Below are 13,109 nucleotides of genomic sequence, written 5' to 3' on the forward strand. Positions count from 1 at the left end.
ATCCTCCACGTGCGTCCTGTACGCACATGTGTTTGAAAGTTCTATGTATGTTATTTGTCTCTTTCACACATATCAAAGTTTTAAAGGCCCATCAAAATAACTGACTGAGGCAACAGGTGAGAGTGTTGAGTGTGACCAATAAGTTTAGACCACTGAGCATTACCCGAGTTTTTGCAGAAACATCAACACTGAGGCTGTTTTTTCCCCTGACATGGTTTTATATGTATTTTTTTATATTCTGTGCAAAAATAATATAGTGAAACATACCTATATGTCAAAGGTTTATAAATAGTGCAACGTTCCAAGCTCAGTTCACAGGCATATACAGCACGTCATCCGAAAAGCCAGATGCAATTGTAACTCAATTTTTTTTTTAAACATGCCCTCTGGTTCTGAGTTTTATCAAGTTTGTACTTGTTAAACAAATAGTTTTAAAATCACACTCACTCAGCTGGGCCTGCTGCATCCTCCTCAGCCTTTTTCTTTTGGTCTGCTGTATCCATCACAGGTGTCTCAGCTTCTCCTCTGCTTCCCGTAGTGACAGTGGTACAGGTTAATACTGTAGTTTAGATGCAGTGATGGCGAGGCCAAGTGAATTGGAAATACTTCTCCACAACATGGAAACTCAATAATTAGCTGTGGCAGCAAGTTCTCATTAGCCGGTGCGAGCTGCTATTGTAGCGTTAGTCCCCCTTCCGGCAGCCCCTGTAGAGCAGAGAGCGCATAGCAGTAAACAGAGGACGCCCACGGTCCGCCAACGACTAGTTAACGTTTCTAACAGCTGATCTGCTTCACCTGCTACATGTCAGGTGCGAAGAGTGAAAGTGTAAACTCGTACTTACTTTGTTGACGCACTAAAATGCTGCGCAAGCTAAAAAACAGAAACGTGAGCAGCGCGCCGATGGTGGTCTGCGAGGGTCAATTAAAGGATTGCGATATAATTATTCACGGACACACGACAGCAACGTGCGGAGTCGTTGCAAAGCAAAACTTAGTCAACAACTTAAAGTATGTTTTGTAGTAATGGGAGCACCTCATTTATTTTAGTCGCCAAATTTTTACCCGCATTTGGCGAGTGAAACACATCAGTAACACATTTTGCAACAATGGCATTTAAAGCATCTCCGTGTTTTTGTTTGGCTGGTTCAACCTGCATTACAAGGTATTCTCTCAATCATTTTATAGAGATTAGAGATGTAAAAGAAAATCATTATTAAAAGAAGATATTTTATTGTAGGATTTACAGTATTTAACTGACAGGAAGTCGTAATTGACACTGAAAGACCAGCATGATTACTGAAACAGAAACAGTCATAATATCAAACATTTTGGATGAATCAGTGAAATAAATAAAAAGTCTGTGGATCATTGATAAAAAAACTAATTCTAAAGCCTCATATGGTGACATTTCTGATATATACATGAAATGAATTCCACACAACACAAAAACAGCGCTTTTATTGTTTTAACTAAATATTAGCCACTTGTAACTCATTGGTTTTGAAGCTGTTCTGTGGGTCACGTCTTAATAGCTCCTTCCTATTTCCTATAAACATGTGACCTCACATGTGCTTGCTGAAGACTGACTGCCCCAGCAGCAATATTTGGGAAAAAGGGGGGGGGAAATATGAAGCAAGACTTGATAGTATTTCAGTCCCTATTTGAATTCTTATGGTCAAAAATCCTGAATGGAGCTCTGACTTTAAGTACAAGCTGTTCAACATTCAAGATCACTCAGCCTCACCAGAGGGAGGAAAATAAGAGGCAGATTAACACACAAAAACACACTTTATAGCCACGAGCTAGAGATCACTTTCACATTCACTTTGGGTTGGTGTTCAAGGTTCTTCCTGCTGCGTTCCTCTGAGTAGCGTTCTCCTCGGTGGGCGTCCAGGTAGGGATGCCATTCTTCAGCTGGAGAGCACATTGACTTCAGACGCTGCGGAAAGTAAGATATTAACCAAAATTTTACTGCTTTGAATATATGGAGAAAAAAAAATCCAGTTCTGCAAAATGCAATGCTTTGAGAACGACCATAATGCAGTTATAATGACAAACACATGCACACCTTCCAGGGCCCTCCCTCTGCTCTCATCAGCTTATACACAGCGATCACAGGGATCCACAGGAGGATGAATAGAGCCATGCACCAGCCCAGAGCAGAGCCCCACGCCGGGTACTGGACTGCTCCGTAGGAGGGCGGTGTGAACGTGATCAGAGACCAGATCAGGATCACCTGAACAACAAAATCAACAGCCATGTATGTAATCTGAATTTCAGTTTTATATTTCATAAAATGTGGTGTGATGTCAGACTCACCACTATGATGGCGGGGCTGATGAAGAACCAACACGCCCTCCACCACAACCAGAAAGCAAAACTCTTCTCTCCAAGCATCATCTCAATGTCTTTAATGAAACGGTTCCCTCCTGCAAAGCATGAAGAATAAATACAGCTGCAGTTTAAAGCTCTCAGTCACCTTGATGTGCACATATCCACAATAATCATATTTACCGTATATGTAGGCAACACCAATGATCTCAAAGAGAGCCAAAAAGAGCAGCACCCAGCTGGCAACAAACTGGTCGATTAGAGTCACCCAGTATATTCCTGCCTATAGCAGATGCACAAACAGACACACAGGTATGCATGAGCCGAGTAGTTTAACTAGGCCTCAGACAACAGTAACATAAAGTTAAACTAAGGCTGGCTTACCCTTGTGACACACGGCAGGCCCAGCAGGTAGAGGATGGAACATGTCGTTATTGTCAATAAAGCACGTTTGGATTTGAATACTTTAGGGAAGGCATCGAGCAGGCAGGTGGTGATGACCTCTAATGACAAGAAGAGAGATGTCAGGATGCTGCGAACTATTGCATGGCAATGGTCGGAATGTTACGATTGTATGAAAGGCTGAGATCTCACCTATCCCTGCAAACTGTGAGTCCAGACCCACAGTCAGAAGCATGAAGAAGAACAAAATGGACCACAGAGGGGAAACAGGAAGTTTAGACAGAGCATCTGGATATGCAATAAAAGCCAGGCCGAATCCTGCACAACGACAAAGAAATAAAACATCAGATGTCTTCCAGATGTTTATGTTTTATAAATGGTAAATCTGTCTGACCTTCTTTCACCACTTCTCCAACAGGCATTTTGTAGATGTGAGCCATGTGACCCAGGATAGAGAATATGGCGAAGCCTGCGAGTACACTGGTACCTTGAAAAACAGACAATAATGAGAAAATGTGCAAATATTAAAAACTTTCTTTACATGCTGTTACAGTAGCTCCTACCAGCATTAGTAAGTGTTACAACAAATGAGTCCTTGAACATATTGTTGTGGAAGTTGTTGTAGGAAGCGAGAGTCATGACTCCCCCCCAGCCAATCGAGAGAGAGTAGAAGGTCTGAGTCGCTGCATCTTTCCAGACCTGACAAAACAAACGGTAAAATGTTTAAATGAATGATTCTAATCTGTGAACTAGTTAAACAGATGGTTGGGTCCCTCACCTGTGCCTCTGTCAGTTTAGTCAAGTTGGACTGAGAGCCGATGTAGAACTCTATCCCGTCTCTGGCTCCCTCTAGTGTCACACCTCTGATCAGCAGGATGAGGATCACCACGTAAGGAAAAGTGGCGGTGAAATACACAACCTGGAGAGAAAACGGTTAAGATTTTTAATATTATTCAATCCACTTGCATGTTCTTGTATTGGTTCTATGAGTTTAAAGCATAAATAGTGAATCCACTCAGGTCCTACATGTGTAGATATATCTGTGTCCCTCTCAGCATCTAACACACCTAATGTTTATGATGAATGAATGTCTAAAATCTGTTGCTCTAAAATCTGCTAAAATGTGAGGCAGCTGTGGCTCAGTGGTAGAGTCGGTTGTTTTTTAATCAGAAGATCGGAGGTTCGATCCCCAGCTCCCTCAGGCTACATGTCGAAGTGTCCTTGGGCAAGACACCAAACCCCAAATTGCTCTTGGGGCATAGCCAACGGGTATGAATGTGGTAACTGATTGACAGTTGGGCACTTTACGTAGCAGCTTCTGCCATCAGTGTGTGAATGTGTGTGTGAGAATGGGTGAATGTGACATGTAGTGTAAAAGTTTGAGTGGTCGCAAAGACTAGAAAAGCGCTATATAAGTACAGTCCATTTGCCATTTACATTTTTAAAAGAAAGGACATTTTGTGTAATATACTTTAATTTGCTATTTTGCCGAGAGTTAAATTAAAATATTAAAACTCTCATAAACTTGTAGCAGCAGCTGGTTAGCTTAGCTTAGCTTAGCATAAAAGACTGGAAAACAGTCTATCCAAAGGTCATGTCTGTGAAGGTTCTCAGTCATCCAGGTCATGGTAATTCGAAGCTTAATACAAAAGGCAACTGGACTTGTTTGAAGACGTTTCACCTCTCATCGGAAAGGCTTCTTCAGTTCTAAACTCACTGGTAGACGGAGCCAGAAATATAAACCTGAGTGTTCACAGCTCAGGCTAATGACTCACCCTTGACTACACATCTATGAGCATACTTATGACCTACAGAGGCTTATATATTTCTAGCTCTTCTAGCTCTGAAACATCTTTAAGAACTTCAACCAAGTCCAGTTGCCTTTTGGATTAAGCTTAGAATAGGTCACTAAATTCAACACTCAGCCCCTCTTAAGTTCACTTATCATTGCATTTTATCTTGTTTGTTAAATATGCAAAATAAAAGATATATGAACACAAGGATCTGGTAGTAGTAATCTGGACTATTACGGCAACTTGTCGTTTTATTACATACAATATACACGGCATGTGTCGAGTAGTAAACCTCAGAGGTCTTGTGTGTGTGTTATTATGGACAAAACCAGACTACTCCCTTTATATTTAATATTTGTGCTAAGCTGCTGCCTCCTTCTACATTTTTAGTCATGTTAGCTGTTCTGTTTGTTAATCTATCTAATTCAAACCAAAGCAAGCGTATTAAATAGATTGTCATTAAAATTTGGCACTGATATCCTTGGGGAAATCAGTGGTGCATCAATATCACTATCTAACTCTCAACAAGAAAGGCACTGAACTTTAGCACAGATTGTGATGGAAACAATGGACTCATAGAAATGCATTGATTGCACCTCTATGCGTTGAGTCTTTCACAGTATGCAGCAGGAAAACCTCACATTGCATTGGGCTGCATTCATTTATTTTCCCTCAAGTTGGACTGTGAACCAAAACTTTTTATGTTGACTTACTTTCCCCGAGGACTTGATGCCTCTGATGAGCGCCGCACCAACTATTATAGAGCTCAGCAGCAGACAGAGGGCCAAGTGCCAAACCACTGGCCCTGTTTCATCCATACTACTGGATCTCTGCAGAGCCACACGGCTGAGGAGGAGAGAGGTATGTTAGTACAGACACGGCAGTAGGAAAAATATATGTGTGATATATAGTGTGATTCTTACTCCCAGTACTGCTCACTCGGGCTCTGCACTGGAACTGTGATGGTGTTGGATGACGGACACGTGCTGTTTTCCTGAGTCCAGTTGGCCACTAAAACACCACTTACATTGCAATAGGCTGGAACAGTACAAAGAAGAGGTCTGTTTAATGAGTGCAACATGATTATATTTCTGTCAACCTCACTCCAGAATAATGTTACACAAACTTCAGCACAATAGCAGATTTAAACAGCAACTCTTTCCAAACACTTGAAGTTAAAAAAAAAAGCACCTATGGGCGTGTTGTTGCAGTTGCTGTCAGCCCAGCTGAGGCACTGTGACCAGGGCAGAGGAGACTGGAATGAGGCAAACATGTAGTACAGGCTGTAGGCGATGATGACGTTATAGTAGATTGATACTATTAGAGTCACCATAAGCATGGCGATGCCAACACCTGGAGGGGCAGAGAAAGTTTTCAATTAATTAAAGTATTACTGGCTTCCTTTGAGTAAAATGTCGACTCATTGAAGAAGCGTATTGATTTTAAATGGATAAATCTCTGATCTATTTTTCTACTGTATATTCCCCAGAGTCGATTAGTTTAATAACATTAAAGCTGCTAACAAGCTCTCTGAATGGGAAATGTAGAAACTTGTAATATGGTGTCAAATTTTCTCAGCAGTCTCCTCCTTTAACTTGTCGACCTCTGTGTGCTAATAGTTACACTTTAAACAGAATGTCCACAAAACCAGATAACACCTTTGGTAGCGCCCACACGTCTGTGCCGGTGAAGTAAGTTTGATGTTGCTTCTTGCTTTGAACTTTATGGCAACCGAAACGTTTTAGAGGCGCGTTTCACAACAGGAACCGTTTTCACCAACATCTGACTCTGGCGTGAGAGAAATATTTTAATTTATAATTTACAATTTTGCGCAGTTTTCTTTTTTTTGTTATCTCACATTAAACATGCTAAAAATAAAAAAGACTGCCACTGCTGAAATAAATCAGAGTTAGAAAGTTTGATCTAAGTCTTTAGTCTCTAAACGATCATGATCTTTCTCTGAGTTCTGATTTATTTAAGGTTTATCCTTTATTTCTAATGTTTACTTTCATACACCACAGAGTGCAGTTATTATCATCACATCAGATATGATTTTTAACTGTTCAAATCTAGGTTTATATAAACACTTTGACATCCCGAATCACTTTCATTCTTACTCTAAAACTTTAATGGAAAACGTTTCACACTGTTTTTAGTCTTTTGTAAAACAGCGGTCAACACCAACAGGTTTTTCCACCTGTGGTTGTTCCTCTTCTCCGTACTGGCCTTTAAATAATCACTGCTATGTAAGTGAGGGGAGAAGCAGCCCACAGATTAACAGGGGGGCTTTAGCAGTCTGAGTTAATCAAATCAAGTGGACATATTTCAAAGTTAGTCATTTGAGAAATTCTCTCTTTGTGTTTCCACAGAATGTGTTGAGTTGTAGTTAAAGGAACAAAAACATTTTTACTAAATTTGTCAGATTTTTACTTAATACATACTCGAAAGAGTTTTAATGGGTGATGAAACCTTCTCAGTATAACTCCAGTGCCTCTTAATAATCCTTATAAACAAACCAGATAATTAACTATAAGATTAATCATATGTGTATCGTTATACTTGAAGCCTGTCATCACTTTCACTGGGTTACATTACGACAAAGAGGTTTCATGTAGAGCCTTTGTGTACATTTTCCTGGCAGTAAGATTGACACTTAAATGCAGCAGGCAAGATTTTTCTTTTCAGAATACTACACACGCACGTACAGGACAGGACCAACAGGGAGATAAGATGCACTGCTTTGTTCGTAAGGGCAGCCAAAACCAACAAAACAAGTTCCTCATAGCTGCTTTAATCCCTGCAACTCTGTCTCTTACTGGACACTTAACAATGGCTGAAGTCAGGAGGGATAAAAAGATGGATTTTTGCCTCTGCAGTGGATCATTAACCAACAGCCTCATTAAATCCCCCATGTCTGACATCTTCACCCTCAGATGAACCTAATGATGGTTAAAAACTTACCCTGCAGCAGTGGCACCGCTCTCCATACGTTAATCGGACCTTGGCTGCAAAACTGACCGAACGCGCTTTCCAGGAAGAAAAGAGGAATTCCAGTCACCACCAACATCACAAAGTAGGGGATCAGAAAGGCACCTGCTCAAAGGGACACAATGACGTAAAACCAGTGCTGCCAAACAGGATTAAATGGATGAGACACGAACACTTACCTCCTCCATTCTTATAGGCCAAATATGGAAACCTCCAGATATTTCCCAGTCCAACAGCATAGCCGATGGTAGAGAGGATGTACTCCCTCTTGCTGGCCCAGTTCCCACGCTCAGTGTTCTCATCACCTTCACCCACAGGAGGGTCCTGCTCCATGAAAAGTTTCAGCACTCATTAAAGTTATAAACGGAACTCAGATCTTGTATCTGAAGCAAGTTATGTCAAATAACAGCAGTAAGAGCCTGATCAGACAGAAAGCGAGGTGCCCCGCACTGCCTTTTTTTGTTGAAGCCTATGGTTAAAACAATGGGCAAAAACGCTGCGCTGTCAGTTAGCTGTTACTGCCTAACCGTTAGGGCCCGATCAGACAGAACGCATTTTAGCAGCTGGGGGCGGCTTTTTTTGTCATTGTTTTCAATAAGAGGGACGCTTTTTGCGCGCTGCTTTTGCGTTGCAGAGCGCCTCGCGTTTTTCCCGCTCTGTGCGCCTTGCGTTTTTGAGGAAACGCTCCGAGCGCCTCATGCTGAAAAAACTTCGACTCAAAGCAACAACAGTAAAAAAAATTTTTTTTAAAAAGGCGCAGCGAGTTGCTCTTTTTATAACCGTAGGCTTCAACAAAAAAGGCAGTGCGGTGCGCTTCGCGTTTTACCTCCTCTACATTGATCTGATTGGACAATGAGAAAAAACAGGAATGACGTCGGGAGCTTTTCTGCTTTGAGTTGAAGTTTTTTCAACTTGAGGCGCTCAGAGCGTCTCCTCAAAAACACAAGGCGCACAGAGCGGGAAAAACGCGCGGCGCTCTGCAATGCAAAAGCAGGGTGCAAAAAGCGTCCCTCTCAATGAAAACAATGACAAAAAAGCCGCCCCCAGCTGCTAAAACGCGCTATGCCTGATCGGGCCCTAAGAGAAGTCAATTTTAGAATGACAAAAATCTAATGATCTGAAAAAAGATACTAATGTCATAGGCCAGCGTTTCTCAGCTGAAAGCATAGACAAACTGTTGTATTTAACTTTTATCATCCTAACTCAGGGCACCACCGTCAGAAGTTTGCTGCTGTCATGTTTGGTTCAAGTGAACTGCAGATTCAAAAGATTGAAAAGGCCGCAAATACAGGTCTCAAACAGTCATTTCAACTGTTATAATTATTCTCATTGTCTCCACTGTTGTCACACAGCGCTGTCTCTTAATTAAAAAAAAAAACCTGCAGGAAATAATGTAAAAAATTAGATATTATACATTTTAACAGGGAGTTTTTAATATTATTTAAAGTAAACCATCATTATAGTCCCTAAGGGGCATTGTCTCCATCATCACCCCCACAGTTGCACTCACAGGGGCACTTAATATAGCATTTGTATACTCATTTGAGATCTTCTTTTAACCTCACAATAAACAGACAAGCATCACATTCCTGGTGAAACTCTGGTCAAACAGGTTTAAATGTCCTACCTGGTCAACAGCAGCAGGATTACTAAAAATTAAATCCTTGAAACTGTCCCAGCCGTATTTCCTCATGTCCTTCCACCTGCAGGTTAACGGTCTGTATCAGAAATACAAATCTCTCAGGTAGGTCTGTTTTAAAGTCCCCCCCCCCCTTGACACACAAGGGAGTGAATGTTTCCTAACCAATCACCTGCACAGACCTTCCCCCATATCACCACTGAGCTGGCTGTGTGTGTGTGCAATTAATCTTTTAAACTGGGATCATGATTCAATGGTCATTAACAAAGAAAGTTTCCTTAATGAGAACATAAGTGACTAATCTACACCCAGTCCTGACACAGGTTATTTCTGACCCCAGAGTGCTTATTGCCGCTCACGACCTACACTGTGTGTGACTCCACTCTTTAGATTGCTATAGGATTGATAATGACATGACTGTAAACCCTGTGTGTTGATAAAAAGTCAAAAGTGTGGAGTTATGCAGCTCAGGATATTGAGTATTGACTGGCGTGTGTGTGTGTGTGTGTGTGTGTGTGTGTGTGTGTGTGTGTGCGTGCGTGAGTGTATTAGTGACTCAGGTTTCTTAACAACCACACCCTGAAACCACGGCGGACACTGATGATGGATGGATCTCATGTTGGTCAGTGACAGCGACACATAATCACTATATTGTAAGTGTACGTTCATCTGTGTCACCCATAATCACAACCTGGGGATGCGGCCGCAACCGGGTCACATGACATGAATGGTGACACAGAGGTGAATGAAAAAGTTCACTCCTGATTGTTCAACAGATTATTTCAACATCTATTACACTCATGGTGATAGACTATTTTCATATATGTACAGTGTAAGCTAGAGATAAGCGCATTCTGTCCCTCGTTCCTCAACAGCACAGGCCGGGCAAACTTGTTAAACCCCAGTTATGACTGACACATCAAGCAGACACAAATTAGCATCCATGTAGTTTTTTCCACCGACAAGTCCAGTATTCACTCTCATTTTGGCTCTTTGTTTGGTCTCCACCAACCCTGAAGTAAATATCAGGCCTGACAGTGGACAGTGCCAGAAACAGGAGAAGAGAGAGCGGGGACGACACGCTGCAGGGGACCAAGGTTGGGAGCCGAGCCCGGGGCTGCCTCATCGAGGCTCGCAGCCTCTCCACATGGGGCGTGCGACCCAACCGCTGAGCCAAACTGCCGCTCCCTTTTACTTTTTAGCAGTGAAAATGTTCACATACATGCCACTTCAATCAACCAATCAATCACTTTTTATTCATATCGCGCCAAATCATAACAAAAGGACGTCGGCTGTAAAACCAAAATGATGAGCTGAAAGTCACTAAAACGCTACAAAGAGCTAAAAAGGACTGCAAGTGAGATGATGATTAAAGTGTGTTGCTATGAGCAACCACTTCCACAGGTGGGGTAGGGGAGGTCAGTAATCATGGAGGAGTTGTACGTAACGCATGAGTTTGATCCGTATGGAGGTGGTTAACATGGTAAAGAAAAGGGGGAAGAATGAAGGGAATGTGTTTGATTATATTTAGGCCGGCAACAGCATGTGGGGGGCAACAGAAATGGAACAGTATTGAGTCCTTGTCTGCAGTGTTTGTGGAAGTCATTGGTATGTTGTGTGAGGCACAGTTTGTCGTCCAAGGCGAGTCTGAGATATTTATAGCACTCAACTAATTCAACAGTTTCATTATTGATGCAGGTGGGATCGTGTGTGGAGTTGTTGACTGTGTTGTTTGTGGTTTCTTTGTTACATTCATCTGTAGGTAATTGTTCACGCCTCATTGTTTGAAGTGTCATTGTGATTAAGGAGTAAAGGTTAGACAGCGTCATCGGAGTGTTTTAAGTATGTCATGATAGGTGAGAGGCTGATACAGTCATTGGTGTAAAGGGTTAGCAGGAAGTGAGCCAGAACCATGGGTACGTGTTGGGAGTCAAATTATGGTCCAGACCTAGGAGTACCTACACCTGGATGCTATCAAGCCCCTGAGCCTTGCCTGGTTTGCAGCGGCTCAGCTGTCAGCCTTGCATGCCTTTTCAAAGTTGATGGTGTTAAACGGGACATAGATGTTGCTTAGGTCTGAAGCAAATGAACCAGGGCTAGTTATGGCAGCTAACTTGTGTTTGTTGGTCACGTCCAGTGAGTGTTCTCACCTTTAGAAGTTTGTCTTTTTTTGTGCTTGGATGTAGATAACATTGTGACAGAAACCCAGTCATTTCTTGAAAGGTATATTGGTAAGGTCTTGGCAATTTGGCACTCAATGTAGTCTGTAATAACAGAGACCATCTCATTTAAATTATGATCAAAAATGTCAGAGCCTCCATCTATCCATTTTCTTCCGTTCTTCTAGGTTGGGTTTTGGAGGCAGTAGGCAAAGCAAGTTAACTCAGATGTCCCTCAACAAGCAATGTCTTCCAGGTCCTCCAGGGCGATCCCAAGGTGTTCCCAGGCCAGATGGGCTATATAATCCCTCCAGCGAGTCTGGGTCTACCCAGGGGTTTCCTACCAGTTGTGCGTGCCTGGAAAATCAAACGGAAGCACTCAGGTGGAATCCCAATCAGATTCCTGAACCACCTCAACTGGCTCCTTTCAATGAGAAGGAGAAGCGGCACCTTTCTGAGCCTCCTCCAGATTTCTGTGCTCCTTACCCCATCTCCAAAGCTTAGTCCAGCCACCCTGCAGAGGACACTAATCTTTCTATCAATTCCCAAAGCTCATAACCAAGGTTAGGATGTAGATTGGCTGGTTAATTGAACGGTTTGCCTTACAGATCCGCTCCCTCTTCACCATGGCTATTCGAAACGACGCCCACATTACTACTGATGCTGCACCAACCTGTCTGTCAATCTTACGATCTGTTACCTTTGCTCATGCATGAGACCTCGAGTTAATAAAACTCCTTTGAGGCAGTAGTTCAGTCCCAGACTGCAGCAAGCAATCCACTTTTTTACGGCAGAATACCATCACCTCAGATTTGGAGGTGCTGACTCTCTCATTGCTTCACTCTAGGCTGCAAACTGCCCCAGTGCCTATAGGAGGCCACAGATTGATGAAACCAACAGAAGCACATCATCTGCAAAAAGCAGAGATTCAATTCTGAGGTCCCTGAACCCGGCAGTCTCCTCCCCCAAGCTGCACCTTTAAACATGTCGACTGGATGAGCAAATTCCCATGACCCCCTGAACAACCCTCTAGGGGTGAAGAGTCCACTGCTCCACGGCCAGGATGGAGTCTGCATTGTTCCTCCTGTATCTGAGGTTCGGCAATCGGCTCCTTTCCAGCATCCAGGAGCAAACTTATTTATTCAGGAGGCTGTGCCATGACCCAATATTTGAAGCACACCCTCGTTCCCCCTTTCTAAAAATGGGAACCACCACCCTGGTCTGCACCTTCAAAGGCCCTGTCCCAGACCTCCACACGGACGCACTGGAGAGGCGTGTCAGCCAAGGCAGCCCAACAATGTCCAGAGAACTCAGCATCTGTGGGTGAATCTCCTGGCACACTGTCACTCAGGAACTTCTTGATCTTCGAAGTGTGCCTGCTCATACAGATGTTAATGTCATTTCTTCTGCCCAGACGGTACAGACTGTGCTGGTATTGACTGTGAGTCACTCTGCTTGATTGATTGAACAGTTATAGGTTAAATGTATATTCTTATTTGTCAGAGAAACATTTTTATTCCTCTACAGTTGATCTTTATCATCTTTGACAAAAACATAGATGGGGTGTATTTATTTCAGCTTTGAACAGATTTTCAACACTCAAGGATGGCTGTGACGTTACAGCACAGAAACAGGAAGTGGTTGCGCAGCATCTTGCTTGATCACGATCAGCAGATACACAAGTCACAATTTATGATAACTGAGTTCAGAAGGTCAACAGGAGTCTGATAAATGTAGCCAAAAATAGAACATGACAGCTTTGTCAAACCTGGTTTTGTGTATAAACTGTAAGTGATG

General features: G+C 42.5%; 1 protein-coding gene across 1 annotated transcript; it reads right to left on the minus strand.

Annotated features, from left to right (window-relative positions):
- Window positions 1–1,789: 1,789 nt before the first annotated feature.
- Window positions 1,790–9,207, minus strand: slc6a14 (solute carrier family 6 member 14). The gene is made up of 15 exons (XM_069677406.1): window positions 9,142–9,207; window positions 7,694–7,838; window positions 7,488–7,619; window positions 5,718–5,879; window positions 5,450–5,564; window positions 5,240–5,372; window positions 3,512–3,652; window positions 3,297–3,432; window positions 3,128–3,220; window positions 2,926–3,051; window positions 2,716–2,834; window positions 2,515–2,614; window positions 2,320–2,429; window positions 2,069–2,236; window positions 1,790–1,939 (listed from the first exon to the last, which is right to left on the minus strand). The coding sequence occupies exons 1-15, from the start codon at window positions 9,205–9,207 to the stop codon at window positions 1,790–1,792; spliced, it is 1,896 nt and encodes a 631-aa protein (XP_069533507.1).
- Window positions 9,208–13,109: the final 3,902 nt, after the last annotated feature.

Source organism: Semicossyphus pulcher, unplaced genomic scaffold (assembly GCF_022749685.1).
Source record: "Semicossyphus pulcher isolate SPU_LCO1_2020_fin unplaced genomic scaffold, fSemPul1.0.p SCAF_3, whole genome shotgun sequence".
NCBI classification, from domain to species: domain Eukaryota; kingdom Metazoa; phylum Chordata; class Actinopteri; order Labriformes; family Labridae; genus Semicossyphus; species Semicossyphus pulcher.

Excerpts from the sequence above, each read along its gene's own strand:
- slc6a14 (XM_069677406.1), bottom strand. The coding sequence starts at position 9,207 with ATGAGGAAATACGGCTGGGACAGTTTCAAGGATTTAATTTTTAGTAAT. Across the intron at positions 7,839-9,141 it reads ATCCTGCTGCTGTTGACCAG|GACCCTCCTGTGGGTGAAGG; the intron begins GTAGGACATTTA and ends TTCATGGAGCAG. Across the intron at positions 5,373-5,449 it reads CCGAGTGAGCAGTACTGGGA|CCGTGTGGCTCTGCAGAGAT; the intron begins GTAAGAATCACA and ends TCTCCTCCTCAG.